This window comes from Megalops cyprinoides, chromosome 24 (assembly GCF_013368585.1).
Source record: "Megalops cyprinoides isolate fMegCyp1 chromosome 24, fMegCyp1.pri, whole genome shotgun sequence".
NCBI lineage: Eukaryota > Metazoa > Chordata > Actinopteri > Elopiformes > Megalopidae > Megalops > Megalops cyprinoides.
This window is the reverse complement of record NC_050606.1, coordinates 18,002,052-18,027,750: the sequence shown is the minus strand read 5'-3', so window position 1 is coordinate 18,027,750 and position 25,699 is coordinate 18,002,052. Positions and strand designations below refer to the sequence as shown.

At 40.6% G+C, this 25,699-nt stretch overlaps 1 protein-coding gene across 1 annotated transcript; it reads right to left on the bottom strand.

The window, feature by feature from the left end:
• Positions 1–5,626: 5,626 nt before the first annotated feature.
• LOC118771295 (myosin-7-like) lies at positions 5,627–25,342 on the bottom strand. The gene is made up of 39 exons (XM_036519244.1): positions 25,331–25,342; positions 24,993–25,044; positions 24,230–24,426; positions 23,462–23,605; positions 23,222–23,378; positions 22,522–22,549; positions 20,627–20,726; positions 19,995–20,087; positions 19,837–19,900; positions 19,658–19,756; positions 19,466–19,569; positions 19,163–19,301; positions 18,891–19,009; positions 18,630–18,779; positions 18,334–18,504; positions 16,783–17,092; positions 16,476–16,561; positions 16,130–16,335; positions 15,808–15,931; positions 15,189–15,325; positions 14,673–14,928; positions 14,307–14,549; positions 14,049–14,225; positions 13,785–13,930; positions 13,603–13,693; positions 13,134–13,523; positions 12,885–13,011; positions 12,685–12,803; positions 12,399–12,595; positions 11,925–12,108; positions 10,442–10,607; positions 10,218–10,342; positions 9,788–10,096; positions 9,443–9,646; positions 9,049–9,345; positions 8,845–8,949; positions 8,636–8,731; positions 8,380–8,514; positions 5,627–5,920 (listed from the first exon to the last, which is right to left on the bottom strand). Exons 3-39 carry the CDS (start codon positions 24,422–24,424, stop codon positions 5,900–5,902), a joined length of 5,814 nt encoding a protein of 1,937 aa, XP_036375137.1. The 5' UTR covers positions 24,425–24,426; positions 24,993–25,044; positions 25,331–25,342; the 3' UTR covers positions 5,627–5,899.
• Positions 25,343–25,699: the final 357 nt, after the last annotated feature.

Genomic DNA, 25,699 nt, shown 5'->3' with positions numbered 1-25,699 from the left:
TCCAAAGGTTACTGGTTCAAATCCCAGGCTACTTGTATTCTTGGGCAAGATCCTTAATCTGAATTATCTAATTGAATATACTGTATTATAAATGGATAACATGTAACGTGTAAATTGTGTAAGTCACTCTGCATAGGAGTCTCTGCTAAGAAAACCTAATCTGTGTGTACATGTATATAATACTTTTCATATAAATTTAAGTCTTGTGAAGTATGTTGTCTAGAACAAATTCATCAAGGGTCAACTTACAGTTCAAAGGATAAGTGAAACAAACAAAAAAAAATCAATTAGTAAAAGTTTGCTTAACACATCAGTAATTGTTTTTGTTTTTATGTCTGGAATATTTCATTTCATCAGTCTAAAATGTAAAATTGAAAATATAAAATTAAATGCATGTTCTTCACACTTTGTAGAGTACCTTCTTTTGAACAGAAAATTGCTAGACAACTGCTTTTAAGTTGAACACTGCAAAACAACATGTATTTTGACCAGACTTTACTAAAAAGATGAGGTGATAATATAGCTATGGAAGACTGCAGCTGTCCCCCATAGTGAACCAAGGCAAAGCCAAAGGTCACTGTCAGCCCACTGTCCATTATCACCCAGTGAAAACGTTGCCCTCAGACCCATCTTGATGACACAGCATTGTTTCCTTCTCTATATCCTTGAAGACAAAGATAACCCTGTGAAATTCCTGCTGAGTGCCTGTCACTGATTGGGGCAGACAGATTGAGAGGCACTCCCAGATGTAGGCTCCGGTCATTGCATTTGGGAAGGATCGCTATACCAAGCCATCTGTCTGTAAAGGTCTGAATGTACATAAATAATGACCACAAGTCAAAGATAGATTTCTGCCCCTTCACCATTTTGAAATGTATACAGGATCTCTTTTGCATTGCCACTTTAGGTAAACGATTCAGCACTCACTATTGGGAAATAATGTTGTCACTGTTCACCTTAAAGGAATGTAATTCTACTATCACTGACTAATGGGATACACAGGGTGACGCCATTTAAAAAAACGAAATGTTCAGAAACCCTTAAGCCCACGAAAGTCCCACTCAGGGCTTTAACACATGATGAATCCTAATTAATTATCAATAGATAACTGAAAAGGTCAATAGTTACAGTGCATTTATACTGCTATACTGCTGAAGGACTGGTTTATAATGATCAAAACAATAGGACAGAAAAAAATCTATACTAACACTGTTCAAATACTCTTATAAGAATAATTTTGAGCTTGCTTACACATGTATAAATGTAGGTAAGGACAGTGAGTGTGCTCTGGCATTGAAGACCACACAGCACCAGTGTTTTGCGTGGAGACATTTAAATAATTAGTGAGTAACGGGTTATGTTGTTTGTTTTCTTTAATAAAGTAATGTACATTAATCTATGTTTTGTTTCATGTTTGAAAAATCGAACTGAGGGCATTTCTCAGTGAAATAAGAGAAAAACATAGACATCAATTTTATCCATTTGTTTGGAATTATGTTTACAAGAATCATTTCATCCTGAACTGACAAAAAATGATTAACAATCGAGTGTCCTCGATTTGCTGATTCGCTGACAACCATCACGGGTCTCAATAATAGTAAACCAGATAATGTGTTGGTAATGTGTTTGCCTTTACACAGCAAGTTGTGGGTGTTAATTTGCAGTGAAAGTGAGTCTGCTAAGGAGTGTCGAGACACAGGCCTAAAGGTCGCATTGCAGAAAGTGTCTGCATCAGAGGTCAAGAAAGCTGCAAGATTTCTGTCACTGCGACACCATCATAGTGAGAGGCCTCCCACTGAATGAGGGCAGGCGCTGTTAAGATGTGCAATTGCCTCAGCCGCTCAACCTTTTCTGGACCAACAGAGGTCCTTAATTAGAACCCAGCATTTGGACATTCCATTCTTCACTCCTCAGAGACACTTAAAACAGTTCCATTCTCAGCTGTCCAGTCTCCTCCATCCGATCAACACTTCGACGCAGGGTGACCTGCCGGCTTGACTCAAGGATACCTGACTGTTGGCACATGCTGAAACCCGAACCAGCCCTGTCTTTTGCGGGGGTCTATTATTAGTGCCATTGTGGCTTTCTTGATTGAAAGGACGGGGTGTGTTTCTCGTCATCTCCTCCTCGTGTGCCTTCTTACCTCGTGTCTCATCTCGTTCCAAAGCCTGATGCAGTTTCCGTGAGCGCCGCTTCCACACTAGTGTGGGCCTGTCAGTGACACCTGTGTGAGAATTATGGGTGTGAGGGAGAAAGTAGAGTCGACCATTCAATCCAGCGATTCTTCGAGAGAAGGGGGTTCTGTCTCATCTTAATATTTCTGCCTCTGCCTCAGGTGTGTGTGACTGTTGGAGGATCAAGTATTCTTTTCAGCAGTGAGGATTCAGTGAAGGCACTACAGTAGTGTTCAGTAGTTCTCAGTCAGTGCATGCTTCTGTGGCTTGTCAACACTATAGATGAGTATATATTTTCCAGGATGAGGACTTGTGTAACGTGCCATGTAGCTGAGATGTGCAAAGATTCATTAGCATCCAGCGTCTCTCCCCCCCTCTTCCCTGCGGCTCCTGCTGGCACACACTGGCTCTGCCTCCTGCTGGAAGACACCCTGAGGCCTGAGGCTGGTCTGCTCTGAGGGACAGCACTCAGCTCTGGAGCTCTGCTGCTGGAGCGACTGGCAGGTAAGCTCTCTCTCAGCATACTTCCTTCATAAACACTTGACTTTTTACATTAACAAGTAATCACTCATTAATATTGAGGGGATATTGAGTATAACAATAATGTAATAAATTCTACTTTTGTTTTCAGAACAAAAATGTTCTGAATTGTTGTCAGTGTGAATTGTTATAAAAAGTATACTTCATATACTGTTTGAGAAAGGGAGTATATTGATTTTCAATATACTGCTGACTATGAAATCCACTGATACAAATCAGTGAAACTAAACTAACCTTGGATAGCTTGCCTGCTAACTATAAAACACTTTTTCCTTTGTACTCACTTAACACTGAGTTAATTATGTGTTGTTTTGTCATAATGATTATAATTGTCGTACAAAAGCTTCATGGTAAATTGGGTGTCTGATAGTCCATCACTATTTTTTTTGTCTTGTCACATTAACATTGAGGGAAATTAAATGATGTTTAATTATAGTTATCATTTTAAGGGATATCTTGTGATGTCTTGGGGAAAAAGGTCAGTGACAAATAATTGATTCGGTCAGCGGGGTCCACAGTGGTGGAAGTAACTGGCTTTGTTACGCTGGGGATAGTGGAACGAAGGTTTCCTCATCTCAGCACTTACAGGCACCTGACTCAGTTGCTCAGATGATGTCAGTGGGGTCTATCCTTCAGTGAACAGCCACTTCACTGTCAATCACTGTGTGACTCATAGTGGGAAAAAATAGGTGTTGGCTGCACATTAGTTTGTTAGAGGTTTACTTTCACCTTGATGAATTGATAATAATGTACAGTTGTCATGTACAAAACTGGGTTTCATGAAGTGTAAAAAATAATTGCTTGTCAATTGTATGTCCAGGTAATTTACAATGCCATGAGAAAATGTATGCATCAAGTCCATTGTCAGCATGTTTTTTTGCTGCGTCTGTTTAAACTTGTTAACTGCATTAAAAGATAATAAACATTCATTTGGACTGACATTAAAATACAAGATAATCAAACACAGGACTAACTTGTCCAAGTAATTCATATGCTATACCATTTTCTGCATGGTACCAGTAGTTATGACGTTTCATAACAGTGCCCAGTTCACAAAAGCTTTAGTTTTACTTTTTTGACTCATTATTCAGAATTATGTTTCTATTATTGACATAATCCACCTCTGGACAAGTTTTTTAATATACATTAAAGAAACTTCAACAAATAACTTTGTTCATGGGGTGCAAATAATGAACTGGCATAATAAAACATTGAAATAGGTTGCATTGTTATTCTGAAGCAATATATAATCTTACTAGAGGCAATTCAAGCCTAGACTCATTATTCCTAGGCTGCATCATAAATTCATTTCAAAAATAAAAATGAAAAAACTGAATAAGTGGCCTCCACAGATAAATCCTTTTGGAAGAATTTAATACTGAAGAGGAGATTCTGCAAATATATTTAAAAAGACGAGTAATAAGTTTGGATATTGTAAAATGCATGCTAATGTTAAAGAAGAAATAAAGGTCGTCAAGAGGTCTTTTGAGTTCTACATGGGGGGAATAACTATGTAAGGCAGTGTGTGCAATATGAAAAAGCTCTGAGTGGAGTAGTTGACGCAAGTCTGGATTGGGACATTATGCCAAAAGCCATGAAAAAGGCAAACAGGATTCTGGGACATACAGCAAAAAACATATTGATTACAAATCAAAGGTTATGTTATTGCTATACAATGCCTTTGTAAAAGCACATCTGGGCACCACACACAGAACATAGAAACTTTCGAAAAAGACTCAACCCAGGCATCACACATATGAGTTATGAAGAGAGAATTAAGACACTTAATTTTTCAGTTCCAGCAAATGCAAAGTTCATTTTAAAAAGGGTGATGTACCAGCTACATGCCAAATACATATGTTAATGAGGGAATAAAAAACAACCAATTGGGCCACACTGACAGTTGTTCTGGGGGGGGGTGCTGTCCAGTGTACAATTTCATACATTTACAAATGGAACTGTAATCCATTTGATCTCTTCTCAGTTTTAAAGAATTGCTTCCCCAGAACTAGATCTTTGAGTCCACAGAAGATGGTGGTAAAAAACCTCTTTCCTAATTTCACACAGAGCAACGTTTATTAAACAAAAGGCCACTAATGGACCCTACCAAGAGGAAAAGACAGCTCAATTTTGTGGGATGGGAAGCCTCATCTTCCATGTTCTTGGACAACAGAACTATGGAAGTAGGTATAAGAGCAATAACAAACTTGATCAAACTTGCACAGAGCTCATCATTGGATTTGTCAAATGGTGTGGAGCACCATTTCACAAAATTGCCTTTTGTCATTTTCAGCCTAAAAGGGACAATAAGTGTGAAATCAAAACTTGAAGACAAGATGTCCGTTATGGAGGTCAAGTCAAGGTCCTTGCGTTAGACGGTAGCAACAAGGCAGAAATAGAGTTCTGGACAATGTGAAATGCAGATGCTCTACCTTTATATTGACATTTTTTCAATGCTGTGAAACCTGTTACTGTTTTATGTGTGGCAGGTGCATCCATCACCCACAAAAACCCCAGACCGAACATATCAAGCCATTCTACGGTGACAGTGGATCCATATGTAACTCATATGAGAGATTCCTATGGCAGCCATCTTGGAACACAGCCTGCATCTCTCTAGATCACTGATTCTCAATCCTGCTCCTGGGGCCCCCCTGCTCCGCACGTTAGGGGGGCTCCAGGAGTAGGATTGAGAAACACTGCTCTAGATCATTCCCCACATGCAAAAAGCCATAGGAGTTCATTTTGAAGGTAATGTTCCAGTGTACCCAATTCCACCTTCAGACTTTGTTGTGCTTAAAATACCTAATGGGGTATAAGAAAGGTAAGTTCACAAAATTATGAGAAATTTGAGTGCTAAAAGGTGATTATGCTAACCCATAACAAAATAATGCCACACGTCTCTAGGGCAGTAAACATTTAATGTGAAACCAAAAAAAATTGTATTTTTCATTCCACTACAAGATGATTCATCAGAAAGCAAAAGGCTAGCAAGTGAATGGCAGATATGAAAATGCCATAAAAGTGTGTTTACGGTAGAGGAGACTAAAATGCCACAAGGTTAAAATAGCACAAATGGTGCAGAGGGGTTTATATGCCATTTCATTTTATTTGGAATTACGTGGAAGAGGAAGGAGAGATCATAACGGAAACAGCAGAGCAGACAAGAGGTGCATCTCAGAGCTTCACTCTTCATCATGGCCTTTCTGTGATGCACAAGATGACAGACAAAAAAAAAGAGGAAATTAACCATGGAAAAAGCATTCTTAATTGTATTAATTTGTTATTGAAAGAGAAAGTACTGTAAGCTTCAAGTTATGGAGTAGAAACAGTGAAACAGTTAGTGTATGGGGATCAATGTTACTTGGAAAGAGGACTCCATTTATAAATGCTAGACACATGTTAGAGTAACAACACACACATACTGTATGTACACATGTGGATGTGTGTGTGTGTGTGTGTGTTTGTGTGCGCATGCGTGTGTGCGTGTGTGTGTGTATGTGTGTGTGTGTGTGTGTATTTTTGGCAGGTAGATATTTTCCATTCACTGACATTGCCTAACACCGTGAAAGGTTTGTTTCAGGCCTTGATCCAGGAATAAGATACCAATCAAATTAACATCTCCCTGATTCACAATCACAAGGCAAGAACAAAACCAAAAAATATAACAACCAAGCAGACAATTTTTGTTAATTGCTTTGTTTGTTACAAGAAAAATCTTGAATTGGGGCATTCCTTAAAAACTGGTGTTTGTGTTTTATTTTTGGTATTCTTGTTTAAAAAATCAACAAGCTTTGTCAAAAAAGGGTTTAAATACATGTATACATGTGTGACTTATACAGCATATTAGTAGTATAAATTTTAAAAAGGTAAATACTGTGCATAAATTATCATTTTTTTAACTTGTATGGTTTGGGGGTAATAAAATCTGATATGTTTTTTGGTGTTTCAGAGTGTATGACTAGACATTGTGTGAAGGTCTTTCTTTGTGTCTTCTATTAGTTATTAGTTATGTAACCTGTATTAGGTCACTGTCACTGAGACTGCAGGGCCACAACACTGATATTATTAATAAAATAGAGAACAGCATAGTTTTTACTGACATGACACAATATTAAAGATAGTTGCACTCTGAGTGAAGCCTCTCCCTTGTAGTCATGTTCACACTTTACATTTAGTTAACATTTGATGAGTAGATATTAAGATCTCCTCCATTATTGATTTCTCCATTTCCGCCCATTAGTTGATGGTACTGTACCTTTATGCAGAATATACTTCTATGCTACAAAATTTATTCATTCTTCATCTACTTTTGAAATTGTGGAAAAAATGTTTGCATTCCTGAAGGTAATGACTCCACAACTTCTTTCTGTTGACTCTTGCAGCACTTATGTAGTGACATATTCAATCATTTTTACTGCTTTCATGTTGGAGTATTATATATTATCACGTGTTATGTGTTGTGTATTATTATACATTACATTATATTATGTATTATGTATAAATAGTATTTGATACTACCGTACCAGTTAAAGCGTTTGAGGTTACCTAAAAGTGTATTCCATCCTGGATCGACAATGACATTCTCTTTAAAAGAAACTGCTGGAAAGTAGAGTGCATGTGGAGAGCTACCATACTACAAGCTCATTATATATTTTTAAAAGTGTTTATGTAGCCAAATATGGTAAGGCTTTAAGGCTCTCTGGGTCCACTTTGGCTGTTTTTTTCAGACAGATTAGAACAGTCCGTTATGTACCCAAATCCCACCTGTTCATTAGGACTGTTACTATCAAGGTTTCATACGGGTGTGCTTGTTTGTGCAGTGATGTCCTGAAATGTTATTTGTCAAATGAGGTATTTTATTCTCCCCTCAATGACTCTCTTCTACCTATAAAAATCTAATTCTGATGCTTAGCAGGATCATATTTATTTTGACTCAAACCTTTTCTAACTAAAGTTTGCAAAAAAAGCGGTATTAGAACAACTCTATAATAATACAAAAACCATGCCTGAGATGTTTCAGTTAGGGTTCAGCCATCATCTGAACAATGCCAATATGTGTCAATGCTAGTAAAGATCCTAAGAAGGGTATACACATGGCACAGGCAGTGCATTGGACTGATTAAATAACTGTAATTTTCACGACAATTTCATGAAAGGTCTTTTGGGTCAACTTCGTGAAAGGTCTTTTTCGACCTTTCAGATGTCATATGACTGTTTTGTCATATGTTGGGGACTGTCTTGGAATGGTTTAGATCATATGTCAGGAGAAAATATTTAATTTACCTAGGAGACTCAAGATGAGCTGGTATTATTTATGGTTCTGTTCTGGATCTCATGCTGTTTTCTTAATATAATTTATCATTGGGTTTAATTATCGATTGACATGAGGTACATGTTTACTGCTATGCTGATCAGAATCAGAATCAGAATAGACTTTATTGTCATTGCACGGTGGGGGTACAACGAAATTGTGGAAATTGTGAATAATCAACTTTATATTTAGGACTATTTAGGTAAATGGTACTGCCTTATTTTAGTGCCATACTGATATTAAGACTTAGATGTCTCAGAATGAGACAACAACAGCCCTGTAGACTGCGCATTTGCGGTGAGAATGAGCACCGTGGAAGAGAATTGTTCTCTACTGCAGATTTTCTCTGACCTTAGCTCCCACGTCACGGCTCTTGGCACGCAGCTTGTTGACCTGTGACTCGGCGATGTCGGCTCTCTCCTCCGCCTCGTCCAGTTCATGCTGCAGCTTGCGGAACTTGCCAAGATTAGTGTTGGCCTGTTCCTCCTGTATCAGACAAACACAGCACATCATTAAGGCCTGACCTGAGAAGCACAGCTCTGTGCTGTAGGGGATAGTATATCCAGCTAAGTCTACCTCAGTGTAATAAGTACAGGCCAATACTCACAGCCTCCTCCGCAGCTCTCTTGTAGGCCTTCACTTTCAGCTGCAGCTTGTCCACTAGGTCCTGCAGACGGGCTAAATTCTTGCGGTCCTCCTCCGTCTGAAAACACCCAAGTGATATAATGTCACACAAATTTACAGATTGTAGTTTCTGTTTGCTTGCACATGACTACTGGGAGATTTCTTGTTAAGCAGAAATAAATCTGAAGTAACCTGGTAGGTGAGCTCCTTGATGCGTCTCTCATATTTACGGATTCCCTTCACAGATTCACTGCTCTTCCTCTGCTCAGCTTCAACTTCGCTTTCTAATTCCTTCACCTGTAAAAGACAAAAAATGATGATGATTTCCCTGATAACATGAATCACAGCTTTTGCACTGTGTCCTCAAGGTGGTGTAATGACACTGTAAATACTCACTCTGGCCTCCAGCTTCTGCACCTGCTTCTTGCCCCCCTTCATGGCGATTTGTTCAGCTTCATCCAGGCGGTGCTGCAGGTCCTTGATGGTCTGCTCCATGTTCTTCTTCATGCGCTCCAGGTGAGCACTGGTGTCCTGCTCCTTCTTTAGCTCCTCTGCCATCATGGCAGCGTCAGTGATGGCCTTCTTGGCCTTTTCCTCAGCGTTTCTGCACTCCTGTACAGCCTCCTCCACCTCAGTCTGAAGCTGGGCTGTGTCACCCTCCAGCTTCTTCTTCTGGTTTAACAGGCTGGTGTTCTACACAGAGACGCAGAGAGATTTCAGACAGTGAAGACCCCCAGAGATAAGTCTCATCTTATCAAAGGGACCAGGGAAAAAGTGGTCATTTCGCTACCTGTGAGTGCAGCAGCTGCACCCTCTCACTGACATCCAGCAGCTCCTGCTCAGCCAGCTTGCGGCCTCTTTCTGTTTGTTCCAACATGGCCCTCAGCTCCTCCAGCTCTGCCTGCAGCAGATTGTTGCGTCTCTCTACAATGGCAATGTTCTCCTTCAGGTCGTCACTGGCACGGAGAGAGTCGTCCAACTGCAGCTGGGCATCCTAGAGGAAATATGCAATGCAATACAAATTTTCCATCTTAACTCAGTAACTCAACAGCTCAGTATGCAATATATTTTCAAATATACATTCTGCATCAGTATCATAAAAATACTTTCCTAAAATAAGGCTACTTTGATTTACCTTCAGGTGTGCATGGACTGCCTTCAGCTGCTTCTGGGCCTCAGCAGCCTGCCTGTTGGCCTGGCTCAGCTGAATCTCCATCTCATTGAGGTCTCCCTCCATCTTCTTCTTCAGCCTGAGGGCCTCATTCCTACTGCGGGTCTCTGCCTCCAGGGAGCTCTGCAGAGTGTCTATCACTCTCTGTTGGTTCCTCTTGGCCTGCTCCATCTCCTCTTCCTTCTCAGCAAGCTTGCGCTCAATATCAGCTTTCACCTGGTTAAACTCCAGCTGGGCTCTCAGGATCTTACCCTCTTCATGTTCAAGAGAGCCCTATCAAAAACAAAAAAGAAAAGAAATCTGTCACACCAAGCATACTTTTTAATCAAAGTGAAGTTCCACCACTTTCAAAATCTCAAAGTCTACCTCCTCAACCCTTAACCCAGGTCCTCACCTCTGCCTCCTCCAGAGCCGACTGGATCTCACCCTTCTCCTGTTCAAGCTGCTTTCTAATTTTCTCCAGCTCATGGATGCTCTTTCCTCCCTCACCAAGTTGCTCCGTGAGATCAGAGATTTCCTCTGAATAGTAGAGATAATAAATCATTGATAATGCAGTTATACATTTAAAAAATATAAAATAATCAATAAAATAACTATGTTAATTGCTTGACTTATAACCTTGGAGGTTCTTGTTTTCCCTTTTCAGTGTCTCCAGCTGATCGAGTGATTCCTCATAAGAGTTCTTCAGCTTGAAGAGTTCAGTGCTCAGAGATCTGGCCTCCTTCTGGGAACCCTCCAGTTCACACTGTGACTCCTCATACTTCTGCTTCCACTCAGCCAGGATCTGATGGAAGAAAGACCCAATGGTAACTTAAGCACAGGATTCTAACTTTCCTCCAACAAACAACCAGCTATCCCCCTTCCTCTCCCAGAACAACCTTCTTCGAACACTTTTTATTCTGGCTTCAGAGCTGTTCATTCCTATTTTCCATCACTGTGGCTCTTCAATCAACCCAAGCATTTTCACATTCCTCAGTCCTAATTCATCTGGACCTTCTGCAACCTTTGATACAGGGGACCACACTCTACTTCTGTCTATCCTGGCTAGGTTGGAGATCACTGACACTGCTCTTCTTTGGGTTCAGTCCTACCTCTCTGGATACTCTTTCTGGGTGTCCTGGAAAGGTGGGTTGTCTATACCCCACAGCCTGCCTTTGGATATCCCTCAAGGCTTGGTACTTGGCCCCCTTTTCTTCTCTCTGTACATGCAACCTCTTGGCTGTGTCATCTCCTCCCATGGCTTTTGATATCACTTCTTTGCTGATGAAACTCCTATCCTATACTCCTTTCCTGTCTTTTCCACCCTTTGACACTCAGGTTTCTGCATACATCTCAGCTTTCCTGAAGGACATTTCACAATGGATGTTGGACCACTGCCTAAAGCTTAACCTGGCTGAGATGCTTTACATAACACCCAGGTCCTCCCTGTTTCAAGACTTCTCCCTCAGTGTAGACAGTGCAAGCTTTTTCACTAATAACACAAGGCAAAAGCCTCGGCATAATGCTTGATAGCCAACTATCCTTCTCTTCTCAGGTTGCAGCACTATGTCAGGTATGCAATTTATTTTTGTACAACATCCAAAATTTGTACAAAAATAAAAATTTCTGTGCAGTGCCTAGATCAGGTCCTTGTCCTCTAACATCTGTACTACTGTAACTACCTGTTTGATTGTCTTCCTGCCTGTGCTATCAAACCCCTAAAACTAATCCCCACAAGCTGCACAACTTGTCTTCAAGACTGAAGACCTACCTCTTCAGAATGCATCTCGGTTCCACCTCACCCCCTAACACCTGCTACTTGTAATACTTGCTGTTTATTTTATGTGTAGTAACACAATGTATTTTGGATTCTGTGATCTAGTGACTGTGATGTATAGTAATATAGTTGGCTTCCCTTGTCTAGACAGCTTGCACAAGTTAACTTGTGGTGTGGCGTGAATTGTATTATGCTCACACTCAGTGTTTAGCCTGGTTGGACACTGAATGGGTACACTTTTTTGTGTTTGTGCTTGAAGTTGCTCTGGATAAGAGTGTCTGCTAAATGAATGTAATGTCATGTAATAAACTGTAAATAGCTATGAGCTTCCATTGTGAAAATTACCTTATCAAAGTTTCTTTGCTTCTTGTCCAGAGCGGCAGCAGCTGCGTTGGATCTCTCCACATCCACCATGAGATCTTCGATCTCATTCTGCAGCCTGTGCTTGGTCTTCTCCAGGGAGGAGCATTTAGCATTCACAGCTTCCACAGCCTCTTCTGCCTCCTGCAGACGCTGAGTCAGTTTCTTCCTAAAATGAAGGTGGAGAGAGAAAATGGAGAATGGTTGATGTGATTGGTGATACAGAACATTGCCTCACCACTGTGGCACACTGTAGCAGGTTGCTGTTTTAAAAGGTGCAGAGTCTGCTAACAGACAAACTTTTTGTTCGTCTTACATTGTAGTCGAAACATAACACAAACAAAAAGCTTATCCGTCAGAAGAGGTATTATCTCTTACATACTTTGTAGTATCTACTAGGCAATATGGTCAATTTGGAATTCTGACTTAAATTTAAAACAATGTAATGCCAGTTCTTACTTTGCCTCCTCCAGTTCCTCAGTCCTCTGGATGGCGTCAGTCTCATATTTGGTCCTCCACTGAGCCACTTCAGCATTGGCCTTAGAGAGACTGCGCTGGAGCTCAGCCTTAGCCTCCTGCTCCTCCTCATACTGCTCCCTCAGCAGGTCTGAGTCATGGCGGGCAGACTGCACCGCATGGGCCAGAGCATTCTTTGCCTGAAGGAGACATGGCATGCAACAAATCATTACAGAACAACTCACATATTCAGCTTATTATCATAAGAGTTACACTGTGGATAAATCACCTTGACTTCTTCCTCAAGTTGTCTTTTGAGGTCCTCAATCTGCTGGGTGTAGGACATCTTGCCTCTGGTAAGCTGGGAGACCAGGGAGTCCTTCTCTTCCATTTGCCTTGCAAGCTCCCCTGTGATAATATAACATAATTAGTATATGAGGATTTTCGCTGACAGAAGCATTTTATGATATATTTATTGAGCATACATACCATTCTCTGTCTGTAGCTTAGCTCTCTGCATGGTGAAGTCATTTATGCTACGCTGGCTCTCCTCAAACTTGTTTCTGTACTCAGTCATCTGATCCTCAAGCGTCCTGCACATCTTCTCTAAGTTCATCTTCAAAAGATTTTTTTTTCAAATAAACAGGAATATAATCAAGAATAAAATATCCCATAATAGCTATTTATAAGTAATTGATGGAAATATGAACTAAAATGATAGGACAGATGTGTCTTTACCTTGGACTTGACAAGTTGCTCCATGTTGGAGACCACATCGTCCAGCTCCAGTCTGAGCTCACTCTTCTCCTTCTCCAGTTTCTGCTTCACTCTCTGCAGGTTGTCGATCTGCTCCCCGAGGTCAGCCACACTGTCAGCTTGTTTCTTTCTCAGTGTGGCCGCTGTGGCCTCGTGTTGCAGTGTGGCCTCCTCCAGGTCTCTGCGTAATTTCTGGAACTCGGCCTCCCTCTTCTTGTTCATCTCGATCTGAGCGGCAGTGGCCCCACCTGCCTCCTCCAGCCTCTCACTGATCTCCTCCAGCTCTCTGGCCAAGTCTGCCCTCTGTTTCTCCACCTTAGCACGGGCAGCTCTCTCAGCCTCCAGCTCCTCCTCCAGCTCCTCGATACGGGCCTAGCACAGGAACAAATTCATTTGTTAGAAAGTCTACCTCAAGAACATTACCATATAGGTTTAGTTTGTCTAAAATTACCTGCAGCTCCTTCAGTTTCTTCTGGAGCTGAATGCCCACTGCCTGTTCATCTTCAATCTTACTGTTGAGCTGGCTAATCTCAAAGTCCTTCCTGTGATGGAAAGGCAATTCAAGATTAAATCACATTCATAAACATTTGCAATGATGTATTTATTCTTCAACAAGAGACAGCATAAATTTACTTCTTCAGCTTCTCTTCCAACTGCTGCCTGTCATTCTCCAGGTCCATTACATTCTCCTGGGTCAACTTCAAGTCTCCTTCCAGCTTCCTTTTTGCCCTCTCAAGATCCATTCGAATCTTCTTCTCTTGTTCCAAAGACCCTTCAAGCTAGGAAAAAGATTTTTGAGTTTTTCATGAATGAAATTACTGTGTAAAATAATGTAAAGTAACAATCCCTCTACTCCGTAGCTGCTTCATAATACTTATATATATATGTACTGCTTACATCATCCACTTGTTGCTCCAGCTTGGTCTTGGCCTTGGTCAGAGTGTTGACTTTGTCCTCCTCACTCTGAAGATCATCCAGGGTTTGCTGGTGAGCCTCCTGTAAAGCCTTCTTCTCCTTGGTCAGCTTGGCAATGATTTCGTCCTGAGCTGCCATTTCCTCAGTCAGGTTCTTCACCTGTAAAAACAGAGTATTGTGGGGTGCTGCACAAAACCAATGTCTATGAGTGTCAAAGAACTGAATCCAGATAACACTGACCTTATTCTCAGTAGCGTGCTTCTCTTTCTCTACTTTGGCTAGAGTGAGCTCCAGGTCATCAATGTCTTTCTTGAGCTCAGAACACTCATCCTCCAGCTTCCTCTTCTTAGCAGTCAGCTCTGCGTTCATCTCCTCCTCATCCTCCAGCCGCTCTGTCAGCTCTTTAGCTTTGGCTTCCATTTGGATCTTGGTCTTGATGAGTTGGTCACATCTTTCCTCAGCATCACAAAGATTGTCTTGCTCCTACAGTTACATTTGGAAAATCACCCCAGATGAATGAACGTTATAAAATAATTTTTAATGAACCAATGTTATTCATATAGGTTATATAAGTGTATTGTTTATGTTAAGACAACATCAACTCACAGCCTGGACTTGAAGCTGCAGGTCATTCTTCTCTTGGAGAAGACCGACCATTTTCTCTTCCAGTTCCTTCCTCCGTGCCTCAGATTTGGCAAATGCTTCTTTCAGCTTCAGGAATTCCTCCTTCATGTTGGCCATCTCCTTCTCAGCTTCAGCTGACCTCAGCAGAGGCTTTATCTTAAAGAACAGCTTCATCCAGGGCCAGTTCTTCACACCCATGAAGGCACGCACGTTCCACTGGATCACGAGCAAAGCATCCCTGCAAAGCATCACAAAGAAATTTAGCACCTCTCATTTAATGACTGCCTTATGGGAGTTTTACACTTCAGTGTGGGTTGTTCAAAAAATGATGCAATATTTAGTATACCATTTGTTTAAATTTTACCTATTTTATTCAAAAAATATTTCATACACATAAGTGTTAGCTATCGCACTGCTGAATTCTATGTCAAGATGTAGTAGTGTATTTTAAAAAAGGCCAAGGATTCTAAATGATAAAATTCTGAATAATGTGCAAACCTCTGCTCAACCATCTTCTGGAACTCAATTCTTGCCAGAAGACCACGGGATCTTGCCTGGATTCCTGTGATGATGAGAGCCAAACGCTCATCTCTCATCTCCTCCAACAGGCCCAGCAGACCAGCCTTGAAGAACACCTGACAGAAATTGGAAAAGGTATCAAATTACAGTGTCAGTCATCAGTCGTCTGTTTTACATTGTTTTTAAAACCACCACATCACCACATGCATTCACATTCAGAAATAGTTAAAACATGTACATTGGGCTCACAGGGCATTTCCTTCTTGTATTTCATTTCCATTACAACTGTAAAATGATATAATCTGCTGTATACCTGAATCAATCAATCTCATTCCTTATACTGGCTCCAAGCAGAAACCCCACACATTTTTTTCTTTAGGGAAAAACAGTCTCCACTGCAATAGCCTGGCAAGCTCAGATGGGACCACACAGTTATCAGTTTTTAAGCAATTTTTGCCAGGATAGAATTGTTTTTATTTCCATGCCCATTGTTTTGGGCATGTCTTAATTTCACGGTATTTTTCTTGGCAAAATTGTTTCTGTAATCATTAATTCAGAAGACTCAGGCCCCAATAATTCCTTACAAGTTATGGCCTACCTTAGTGTGTCCAAATCTGTACTGAGTGTGGTCGATGTCCAGAGACCCCAGCAGTTTCTCTGCTCCTTTCTTGCTGTCTATGAACTGTCCCTCTGGGATAGCAGCAGGGTTCAGGATGCGATATCTATAAACACACAATTCATTGTAAACTACCAGATGGCATGCAGCGATCAAGTATATCTTTGGTTCCTCATCAAGCTCACGTAGAGGGGGATATGCTACAACAGATACTATGAGTCTTTGGAGGGAAAGGTTTAAAAAGTATGGCTTCCCTGACATAAATGCATAGATAGCTGTAACAGAGACACTAATGCTTCTGTACCTCTGTTTGAAGTCTCCATACAGGATCCTGTTGGGGAAGCCCTTTCTGCAGATCCTGATGCCTTCCAGCACACCGTTACAGCGCAGCTGGTGCATCACCAGAGGATTCTCCATAACCCCAGGAGTCTTAGTCTCATTGGGGATCAGGCAGCGCACAAAGTGAGGGTGAGTGGACCTCAAGTTTGTCATCAGCTTATTCAGGTTCTCCTGTGGAACGACAGCATTGCAATATGTAACTGTCTATTAGACTAATTTAATACACAGCATCATATTTATAATGTTATACTTCAGTCTTAATAGCATCTGTGATTGAAGTTGAGGCTACTCCCTTCTATCATTGCACTCACCCTGTGGAGAGCAGACACAGTCTGGAAGGAAGACCCTTTCTTTTTTCCTCCTCCCTTGCCTCCTTTTCCTCCACCTTGTTCCATTGCTGTTTGTTAAAAAAATGGAGGCATGGTTAACTCCCTATAACCTGCTCAAACTGCTAAAAACCAATTACAGGACTGTGGAGCATATCTGGAAGAAGCAGAGTAAGTTCATTCATTTCCAAATGGCCAAGCTTCCGTGTCTCATTCTACCTTTAAAAACATTTATATTTACATAAACATTTACATAATTTACAGATAAAATTTCAATCTGACAAATGGTTACCTGAGTCAGCACCAGCGTAGTTTGCAAACAGCATCGCCAGTAACTTCAGAGTGGACTTCTGGAACAGCCCAACAACGGTCTCATTCAGAGGGTCCTTGTTCTTGACCAGCCAGTTACAGATGTTGTAGTCCACAGTACCAGCATAGTGAACCAGGGAGAAATGGGCCTCTGGTTTGCCCTTGACAATCCTGGGCTTCTGGAAATTATTGGACTTGCCCAGATGGTTGTCATACAGCTTGGCTTTGAAGGTGGAATCACTGGCCTTAGGGAACATGCACTCCTCTTCAAGGATGGACATGATCCCCATGGGCTGGAAAGAAGAAAACATGACATAAAAACTTCATATGGAAACACAAGGCATGAGTCGAGCATGTGCATGATCATATACATTCAAGCTGAAATGTTCTAATAAAGGAAGATGGAGGGACACGTTGGTACAGGCAGTCACTATATATCCCACTGCTCTGTTCCACAACAGACCTAACGGCCCACTTGGTTCTCTCCATGCCAGCACTGCATAACATGTCACAATAGTAAAAAAGTAAATATATCCACTAGCTTTTTGAATAGAAAAGACTACCATGTCCAGCATTTCATTACCTGTTGTTCATTCAATGTAATTTATCTCCTCACACATTTACAAACTCCCATTCACAGTATATTAGAAAAACCAACAGACAATTTCCACACTGTGACTAAAACAACAGAGATGTGTAGTTAGCAGGAGGAGCATAATAATCCCATGCTGACAGGCACATTACATTTTTTGTGGCATTGTTAAGGTAACAGTTACCCATGGACCCAAGGCTATTATAACATCTTTTTTCACTTTGAACTCACTTGAAATCACTGTTGTATAATTAGCTATTTCATAAACCTTTTTGGGAAATTGTTCAAAAAAACTTGCAAATGCTGAGAAATATGTGTTGGTTCTGTGAGATAATTTTCTGCTGCTCATTTTCATGTGAAAACAGTTGCTGCTATTTCATGCTAATGTCCTTCCTGTCCTTAAGTGATCTCCATACTCTTCTATTTACAAAGCACTGTGGAAAGTCTTCAGTTATAAATGTTTGCTGGCTCTTTTATCTAGTCACTCAAACACTTCAAGGAACTTTTCCCCCAATTTCTAAAAAATAAAAATAAATTCTGTATGAAACTCTTATTTCTGTATTTCTGAAATTCTGTGTGTCTTTGATACTAATGAAAAATGCACAAAACACTAATGAAGTTAGGAATATCATTCTGAGTGTCAGCATCCTAGTTCCTGGGTTTAAAAGAAAGAGAGAAGAGAGGGCTATGAGAGAAACTCCTCTAAATTAATGGTAATCTCATGTGAAGTTGTACATGGTACATGTGCTCATTCCTGGGAATTATTCCTCTCCTTTAAATCGGTGAATACAGACAGCTCATATTATGGAATTACCACTTCCTTGGTCCAAACTGTACCTTGTTTTTTTAATACCAGGAAAATGAACTTTTTCATGCATATCCATTTCAAAAACTAGAAGTCTACAAAATGCAGATGGTTACAAGACTTGTCCTTTCACCCACCTTTTCAATGAGGTCAATGCAGGCCTGCAAGTCCATGCCAAAGTCAATGAACTCCCATTCAATGCCCTCTTTCTTGTACTCCTCTTGTTCCAGCACAAACATATGGTGGTTGAAGAACTGTTGCAGTTTCTCATTGGTGAAATTGATGCACAGCTGCTCAAAGGTGTTGAACTGTAATCAAGTAATGAAAGGCATTCATCACAAATACTGCCTTTTCAATAAAAAACATTATTGCACTAGGAAAAATGTACATTAATTTCTTGGGAATACAATCACAGGATTCAAGAGGGACTGACATCAAAGATCTCAAAGCCGGCGATGTCCAGTACACCAATGAAGTACTGGCGAGGCTGCTTGGTGTCCAGGGATTGGTTGATTCTCACCACCATCCAGAGGAACATCTTCTCGTACACTGACTTTGACAGAGCACCAATAGCATAGTTCACCTGTGGAAATGAAGAAATCAATGGCAATTTTTTCTTTGTGAAATTTTTGCAAGCCTTGAATTACTTCATTTTTTCCCTTTTCCATGGTTGTTGATACTGTCTGATTCTCACCTGCTGGACATTTTGTCCCTTGGTGACCCACTCATTTCCTACTTTCACCCTTGGGTGACAGAGACCTTTGATGAGGTCAGCAGAGTTCAGGCCCATCAGATAAGCAACCTTGTCAGCATCTGGGACAATAAAGGGAAATTTCAGTCAAAAGAACGAATCAGGGGCCATATGCAGGAATGTATCCTACAACTGCATTCCATGCAAGAGGATCTGTCCTGTAAATGTATCTGTGTGCTTTTAGTATTGATAAAAATCTCAGACATAAGACTCACCCTCAGTGCCGTCAGCTTCTGCCTGTTCCTCACGCTGCTTCTGTTTGAACTTCATATTGCCATAGTGCATGATGGCACCGATCAGCTTGTAAATGCCATTCTTCTCCTCCTGGGTGAAGCCCAGCACATCAAAGGCTTCCTACAGGAAACAGACAGGACAGATTGTGCTTCCTTGGGACTAATCAGTTGTGCTGCAATGCTGGAAACATTTATCACTGTAAATGAATAGAGTGGGGAATCGTTATCTATGTGCAGGTTGATTGCTATTTTTCTTCTCATATTTAACCATTATTCTTAACTCACATCAGTGGCCATCAGCTCTTCAGCATCATTGATAGAGGCTACGGTGGTTTCTCCTTGGGAGATGAAGGCATAGTCATAGGGGTTGTTGGTGATGAGCAGCATTTCTAATGAAGAATAAACACAGCTCAGTTATTTTAGTCTACTGCTGTAGTTGGAAGACACGTTCAGCATAAAACAGTGTTCAATATTCACCCAGCAACTCTGGCTTCTTTTGAGACAGGATCTGGTAGAAGATGTGATAGTCTCTCTCAGCTTTGAGCTGAAAAGTCACACGAGACTTCTCCAGAAGGTCTGCAACCAAAGGTTACAGTGTTCGTCAGAATGAACATGTAAAAAGATATTTACATTTGTGTTTTTAGATATTTACTTACAGGTCTCAATATCAGCAGAAGCTAGTTTCCCACTGGCCCCAAAATGAATTCGAATGAACTTGCCCTGATAGAAAAGGGAAACATGAAGTAAGTCAATCCCATCACATTAGCGTTTGTAGTTAATGTTTAATCTGCGGTGGCAGCAGAAGGACACTCACAAATCTTGAGGAGTTGTCATTCCTGATGGTCTTGGCATTACCAAAGGCCTCCAGAGCAGGGTTAGCCTGGATGATTTGATCCTCTAGGGTACCCTGAAAATGACCAGATCAGTAAACATACAGTACAGATGTGCAGGTCAACCCAGACAAAACTTTGTAGAATATTAATGTAGCCTTTTTTGTCGTTTCATTCTTATTGTAGTCTTATTCTTCTGCTATTCTTTTCACCTTCATGCAACCCTATTTGGAATTTCCTATTGAACATTAAGATCACCGTGACAACCTATGGAGTTGTGCAGGAGACAAATGCAATCCTTTAACACGTGCACATGCAGACAATGGTTATCTTCCACACTACAGGTCACGCAGTGCATAACTGTGAAGTGGGGGTGGTGATGAACAAGCCCTGCCTAACCTACCCAGTCTTAGCCCCAGCAGAAAAAAGCCTATTTGTTCCACCGCTGTAAGCTCCTAGTTCATGGTCAGATGATACGGCTGGTTTTTAACCTGGGTAGAATGGCTCGGCCTCCACTCAGGATGAGTGCCTTACCAACTGAGCCACTCTTGAGCCTGTAGTCTTATTTGCTTTTTATTTTAGCATTTACAAATCAAATACAACAGGTGAGACCCACCTTCTTATCTGTATCTTTCTTTGTTCCTCCAGCTGCAATGCTGGCGAAGTACTGGATGACTCTCTTGGTGTTCACAGTCTTTCCAGCACCAGATTCTCCACTGGGGACAGACACAATTGCCATGTTCAGTAATATGTTCTTTTGAAACATATTGGAAATTAATATTTTAACAAACAAGGCCAAGCTTTGCAACAAAACTGATGTCATTCAAATATGCCAAAATGCATTCAGATAAATATTTACAACAGTCTCCTAATCTCCTATTAACATGTTGTGGATCTGAAAAATAATTTCAAATGAAAGCAAGATAGGTAAAATATAACTTTCTATATAAAATAAATAAATAGAATTTAATGTACAGTATATACTACTGAGGTCAAGGTAATTTCTGAAGACTTTTACAATATTTATTTAAGAACTAAGAACAGATCAAGGCCCAGAGGAGGATGCCCTATCTAACAAAAGGCATTGAAAAGTTCCAATCACATCATTGAAAACTGTCAGACAACACACAGTGATAGAAGAATCTGTCTTATTGGACCAAAGCTAAGTTTCTTAATACGCAGTCTTGAATGTCCAGTCCCATGACATTTGAGAGATGGAGGCAGAGCCACCGGCAGAGGAGTTATGATAAAGAGCACGGCTGAGAGAGAGCGTTCAATACTGAGAACATCACTGTGGAATAGACATGTGGAAACTGTAGCACCTCTGCTAACTCTGCTGTAATGAATCAGTCCATCAGTGTCTGGCTGGATAATGGAAAAGCATCATTTTTTTTTTTACATTTTTAAACCAGGAAGTGTAACACCACCCCCAGAGGAAAAAAGATACAAATCAAAAGTAAATTATTAAAAGGGTTGAATCACGTCTCATATAAAGGTCTAAATGCATCTTTTCATAATAGGCCGGGGAGACAACAGTGTCAGTAGGGGGTATTAATCAAAAGAAAAAGTATGGGTCTGTCATCATATCATTTCTGTACAGCATTGTTTGTGCAGATCGTTATGGGCTTACTGGATCTAGGCCAATAGAAGAGAGCAAAAAAAGAAAAAAATTCAAATGCTAAATTACAAGTAATTACTATCTAGATATATTGCACATTTGCAGTGAGCCTCATTGTTGTTCTAACACCACTCATTATCTAAAGCGTGGCCATAAACAATGAATACCACTTATCTAGAGCATGACTGTGTCATTCAGCTATGTATATTCTCATTACAGATATATATATATGGTCATGGTAAACTCCAAGCTGCACTGCCCTGTATTTAATTCACATGCCTTTGATATGCAGGATCAAGCGCAATAAATGTACCAATCAAGTACATGCAATAATAATGTTAGCTGTTTAATAATGTCTGTTTAGCATAAATATTCATTCATAAATTATCTCAGCCAACTGCCATCCTGTACTGCAGCACCATGTGAGCAGTGTTAGATCATATCAGCTGCTGTCAAGAACAGTCTTTCAACCATCCAAAATATTAAGGCAATCTCATCTAATACCAACATGCTCTTCACCCTCAAAATGCCTTCAGGCCCAAACCAGCCTTCAACATTTGCGAATATTCCTCCTCGTTGTCAGGGATCACCAGCTGCTACTGAACGGCTCCAAAACACCTGATGTCAAAATGTACAGTATATTTGATGCGCTGTTAATCAGATTCATAAATATGCTACAATAAAAATCAAACAGTGAGACCAGAAAAGGACAAAAGTTGCATCTCCTCATCAAAGTAATTTGGTTGTGCTAAAATTTATGGGGAATCCTAACCTTTTGCAATAAGCACAATGATATTGATTTTTTCTCATGGATTACATTATTTCACACCTTTCATTTGGTCTGAAACTAAGAAGGGGATGGAGCACAGACTCAAATTGGCAAAATGACTCACGTGATGAGGATTGACTGGTTTTCTCTGTCTGAAAAACAAAAGAGGATGGCACAATGTAATCTTAGATGATGTTACATTTACATTTAATCATTTAGCAGACTCTCTTATCCAGAGTGAATTACAAAAGTAGGAGTCATTACGTAACATACCACATTCCATTAAGCACCATAATAGGTGCTAGAGGATTTAGCAAATGAATTTGAGGCTGTAGTATGAATGTTTAGTGTGGACAGCAGTACAGCATAGTGGTAAGGAGCAGGGCTCGTAACTGAAAAGGTTTCTGGTTCGATTTCCTGCCGGGGCCCCCTATGTTGTACCCTTGTGCAAGGTACTTAACCCAGAATTGCCTCTGGGATACAGAATTGCCTGTAAATATCCATCTGTATAAATTGATAATATGTGAAACTGTAACCTATGTAAGTCACCCTGCATAAGAGCATCTGCTAAATGACAAAAATGTCAATGTAATGTAATGTTAAGACTCTGGGGCTAGTTGAACCAAGATGCATTTTAAACAGATGAACAGATGCTAAAATGCCATGTGGATCTGCAGTATGTTTAATATTACATCACTTCGCAAATTGTTCCACTCAAGGAATCAATACAAATCCAATCATAAAAAGCTGAGCCAGCTGCTGTTAGGATATTCTGGAGTTTACAACCTCCATTTCCTTTCCCTAGGGAGAAAAAAAATGCTTACCTGTCAGCATGTACTGATAGGCATTGTCAGAGATGGAGAAGATGTGAGGAGGAGCTTCACTCCTCTTCTTTCCTCTGTAAGCAAGGACCACCTCCTGATTGTACACTGGCAGCCACTTGTAGGGGTTGACAGTGACGCAGAAGAGCCCTGAATAAGTCTGAAGGAGAGAGAATCATGGTTTATAATGGATCCTCCAGCTCCTGTGTAAGTGAATGGAGAGAGGAGGAGTGCTGTACTCACATAGATCATCCAGGCAGCGTAACGCTCTTTGAGGTTATACAGCACAGCGGGCTCGTGCAGGAAGGTGAACATCGCCATGTCTTCAATTTTATCAAACTTTGGCGGATTCTGAGGGTGGATGTCAGCCTCCTTCACGGTAACGGTCTATGAGGATAAGTTTTGAGAGCAACATCACTGCAGTTTCACAAATGCCCACAGTTCCACACAAAGTGTCAGGGTAAGGAGAGGCACTGTACAGTCGCTGGAGCAAAATGTACAGTACAGCATGTAGTAATAATGTCTCAAATAATAAAGGCTGAAAATCTTTTAAAAGTAACACTATGTTCTTGACATCATGAAGGTGTGCTCAGTGCAGTCATTACTTAGAATATAGCATTTTATATTAATTTTATTTTTTTGGTTTTTGGTCTGTTAATGCCGTGTTTCCCAACCCTGCTCCTGGAGGCACACTGTCCTGCATATCTTCTATGTATCCTTCCTGCTTGACTAAATCAGGTGTGCTCAGCTAATCAAAAGTGCCACTGATGAGTTCAGTCAGGTAGGTAGAGCAGGGATAGATAGAAGATATGCAGGACGGTGTGCCTTCAGGAGCAGGGTTGGGAAACGCTGTGTTAATGTACTGTATGCGGCATTTGTCAAAGTTAAAGACAAAACATGATAATCAATGCATTCACAGAAGATTTTTTTTACAGTTTTTTACGGACAACGCAACACAAAGGATGCTCCCCCCTCCTCAGCGGCATCAAAACCTCACAGAGGGGCTCTTACCTTTCCTCTCTCAGTTTCGGCAGTAACTTTGCCCCCATCCCGGCTGATGATACTGGCTTTGACAAACTCCTCCTCAGGGTCGGGCACAAAGCACTCCTTCTTCATGTCAAAGGGCCGAGTCTGATCCTCCAAACGCTCCCTCTCTGTCTTCCTCAGGTAGGGGGCAGCAGCCCCAAACTCTGACAGATCACCCATGTCTAAACGCAATGAGAAATGGTGGTCAATCATTTCTTAGAGTACAGCATAGACTGTTCTTCATCGCATAGCTTCCTCATTTCTCTTTCTGTACACTGCTAGTTAGGTGTATTCCTTTTATGTGTTTTTGTTTCTTTCGTAATGTCTTTAAAAAGCTTTTTCGAGAAAAAAGTGTCAAACCTTTTGTCTTTTTTATGCATTTCTCAAAAATGTAAAGGTGACACCATTTCAGATCACCAAAACACATTTCAAGGATTTTTTTTAACTCTCTTTTCAGTATGCACGCAAAAATATACACTGCAGATAAGTGGGCTGGAACTTCTTTATTTATGAAGCAGCATTCTCAGCTTCTTTGAAAATGAGAAAATATAATCTTCACACGTTTAAGAAGCTCAAAGACACACATTTATGTAATGCCCTTGTGAAGTTCATGTGAGTTTTGTGAGAGAGTAAGATTCTTACTTTATGAAGGAGGTGTTACCCTACAACTTTAAAGACTGATAGGTAGCACATTGGTAGTAATGTATTGTGGAAATTACTTGAAAACTAGTGGGTTAAATTGTCTTACCTTCTTAAGAACCTCTGAACAGGTGATCAGTAATATGCCAGGCCTCTGGTGACTGAAATTACAAATAGACAGTAAATCTTTTGGCTCTTCAGTCACCACAATCCCACACTTCTTCTGTGTCTCGACATCAACAGCAGCAGATGGCAGCAAAGGAGAACAGACAAAGCTCCAACAGCAGACAGCTAACTCATTTTAGACAAGGTGCAGTCACCGATATTACAGAAGGAGTTTCGCTAAATTTTGTTGTGACTTGTTCAGTACAATATAACTGAGATATGGCTGTGAGGTGAAGTCGTGTCTTTCTTACAGAGAACCTGTCCTCTCCTACTACACCTTACCTTCAGATAATCCAGTGACATATGCAGGTCTGGTCCCACAGTGGTCCTTTTAAAGGAAAGCACTCTGCCAAATTTGGAAGTGGCATCTCAAGAAGCAGGAATGGTATTGTGTCTTTGTTTGGTTGACGTACAGGATTCAGACAGGAGGGGGAGTTTTTTTTCTGTATACAAGATGTATGAGAAAGGGGCCAATGGGAGATGGGGAAGGGGGGTGCAATGTCTTATCAGGTGTAGTGTTGTATTAGGTGCCCATATTAGGTGTTATTTGCATAGAGGTGTGCTGCAGCATTAAGAAAAAAGACATATCCAGCGTTAACATAGTATTGCCCACAAAATATAAGTAGATATATAAGATCAATTCAATATGGA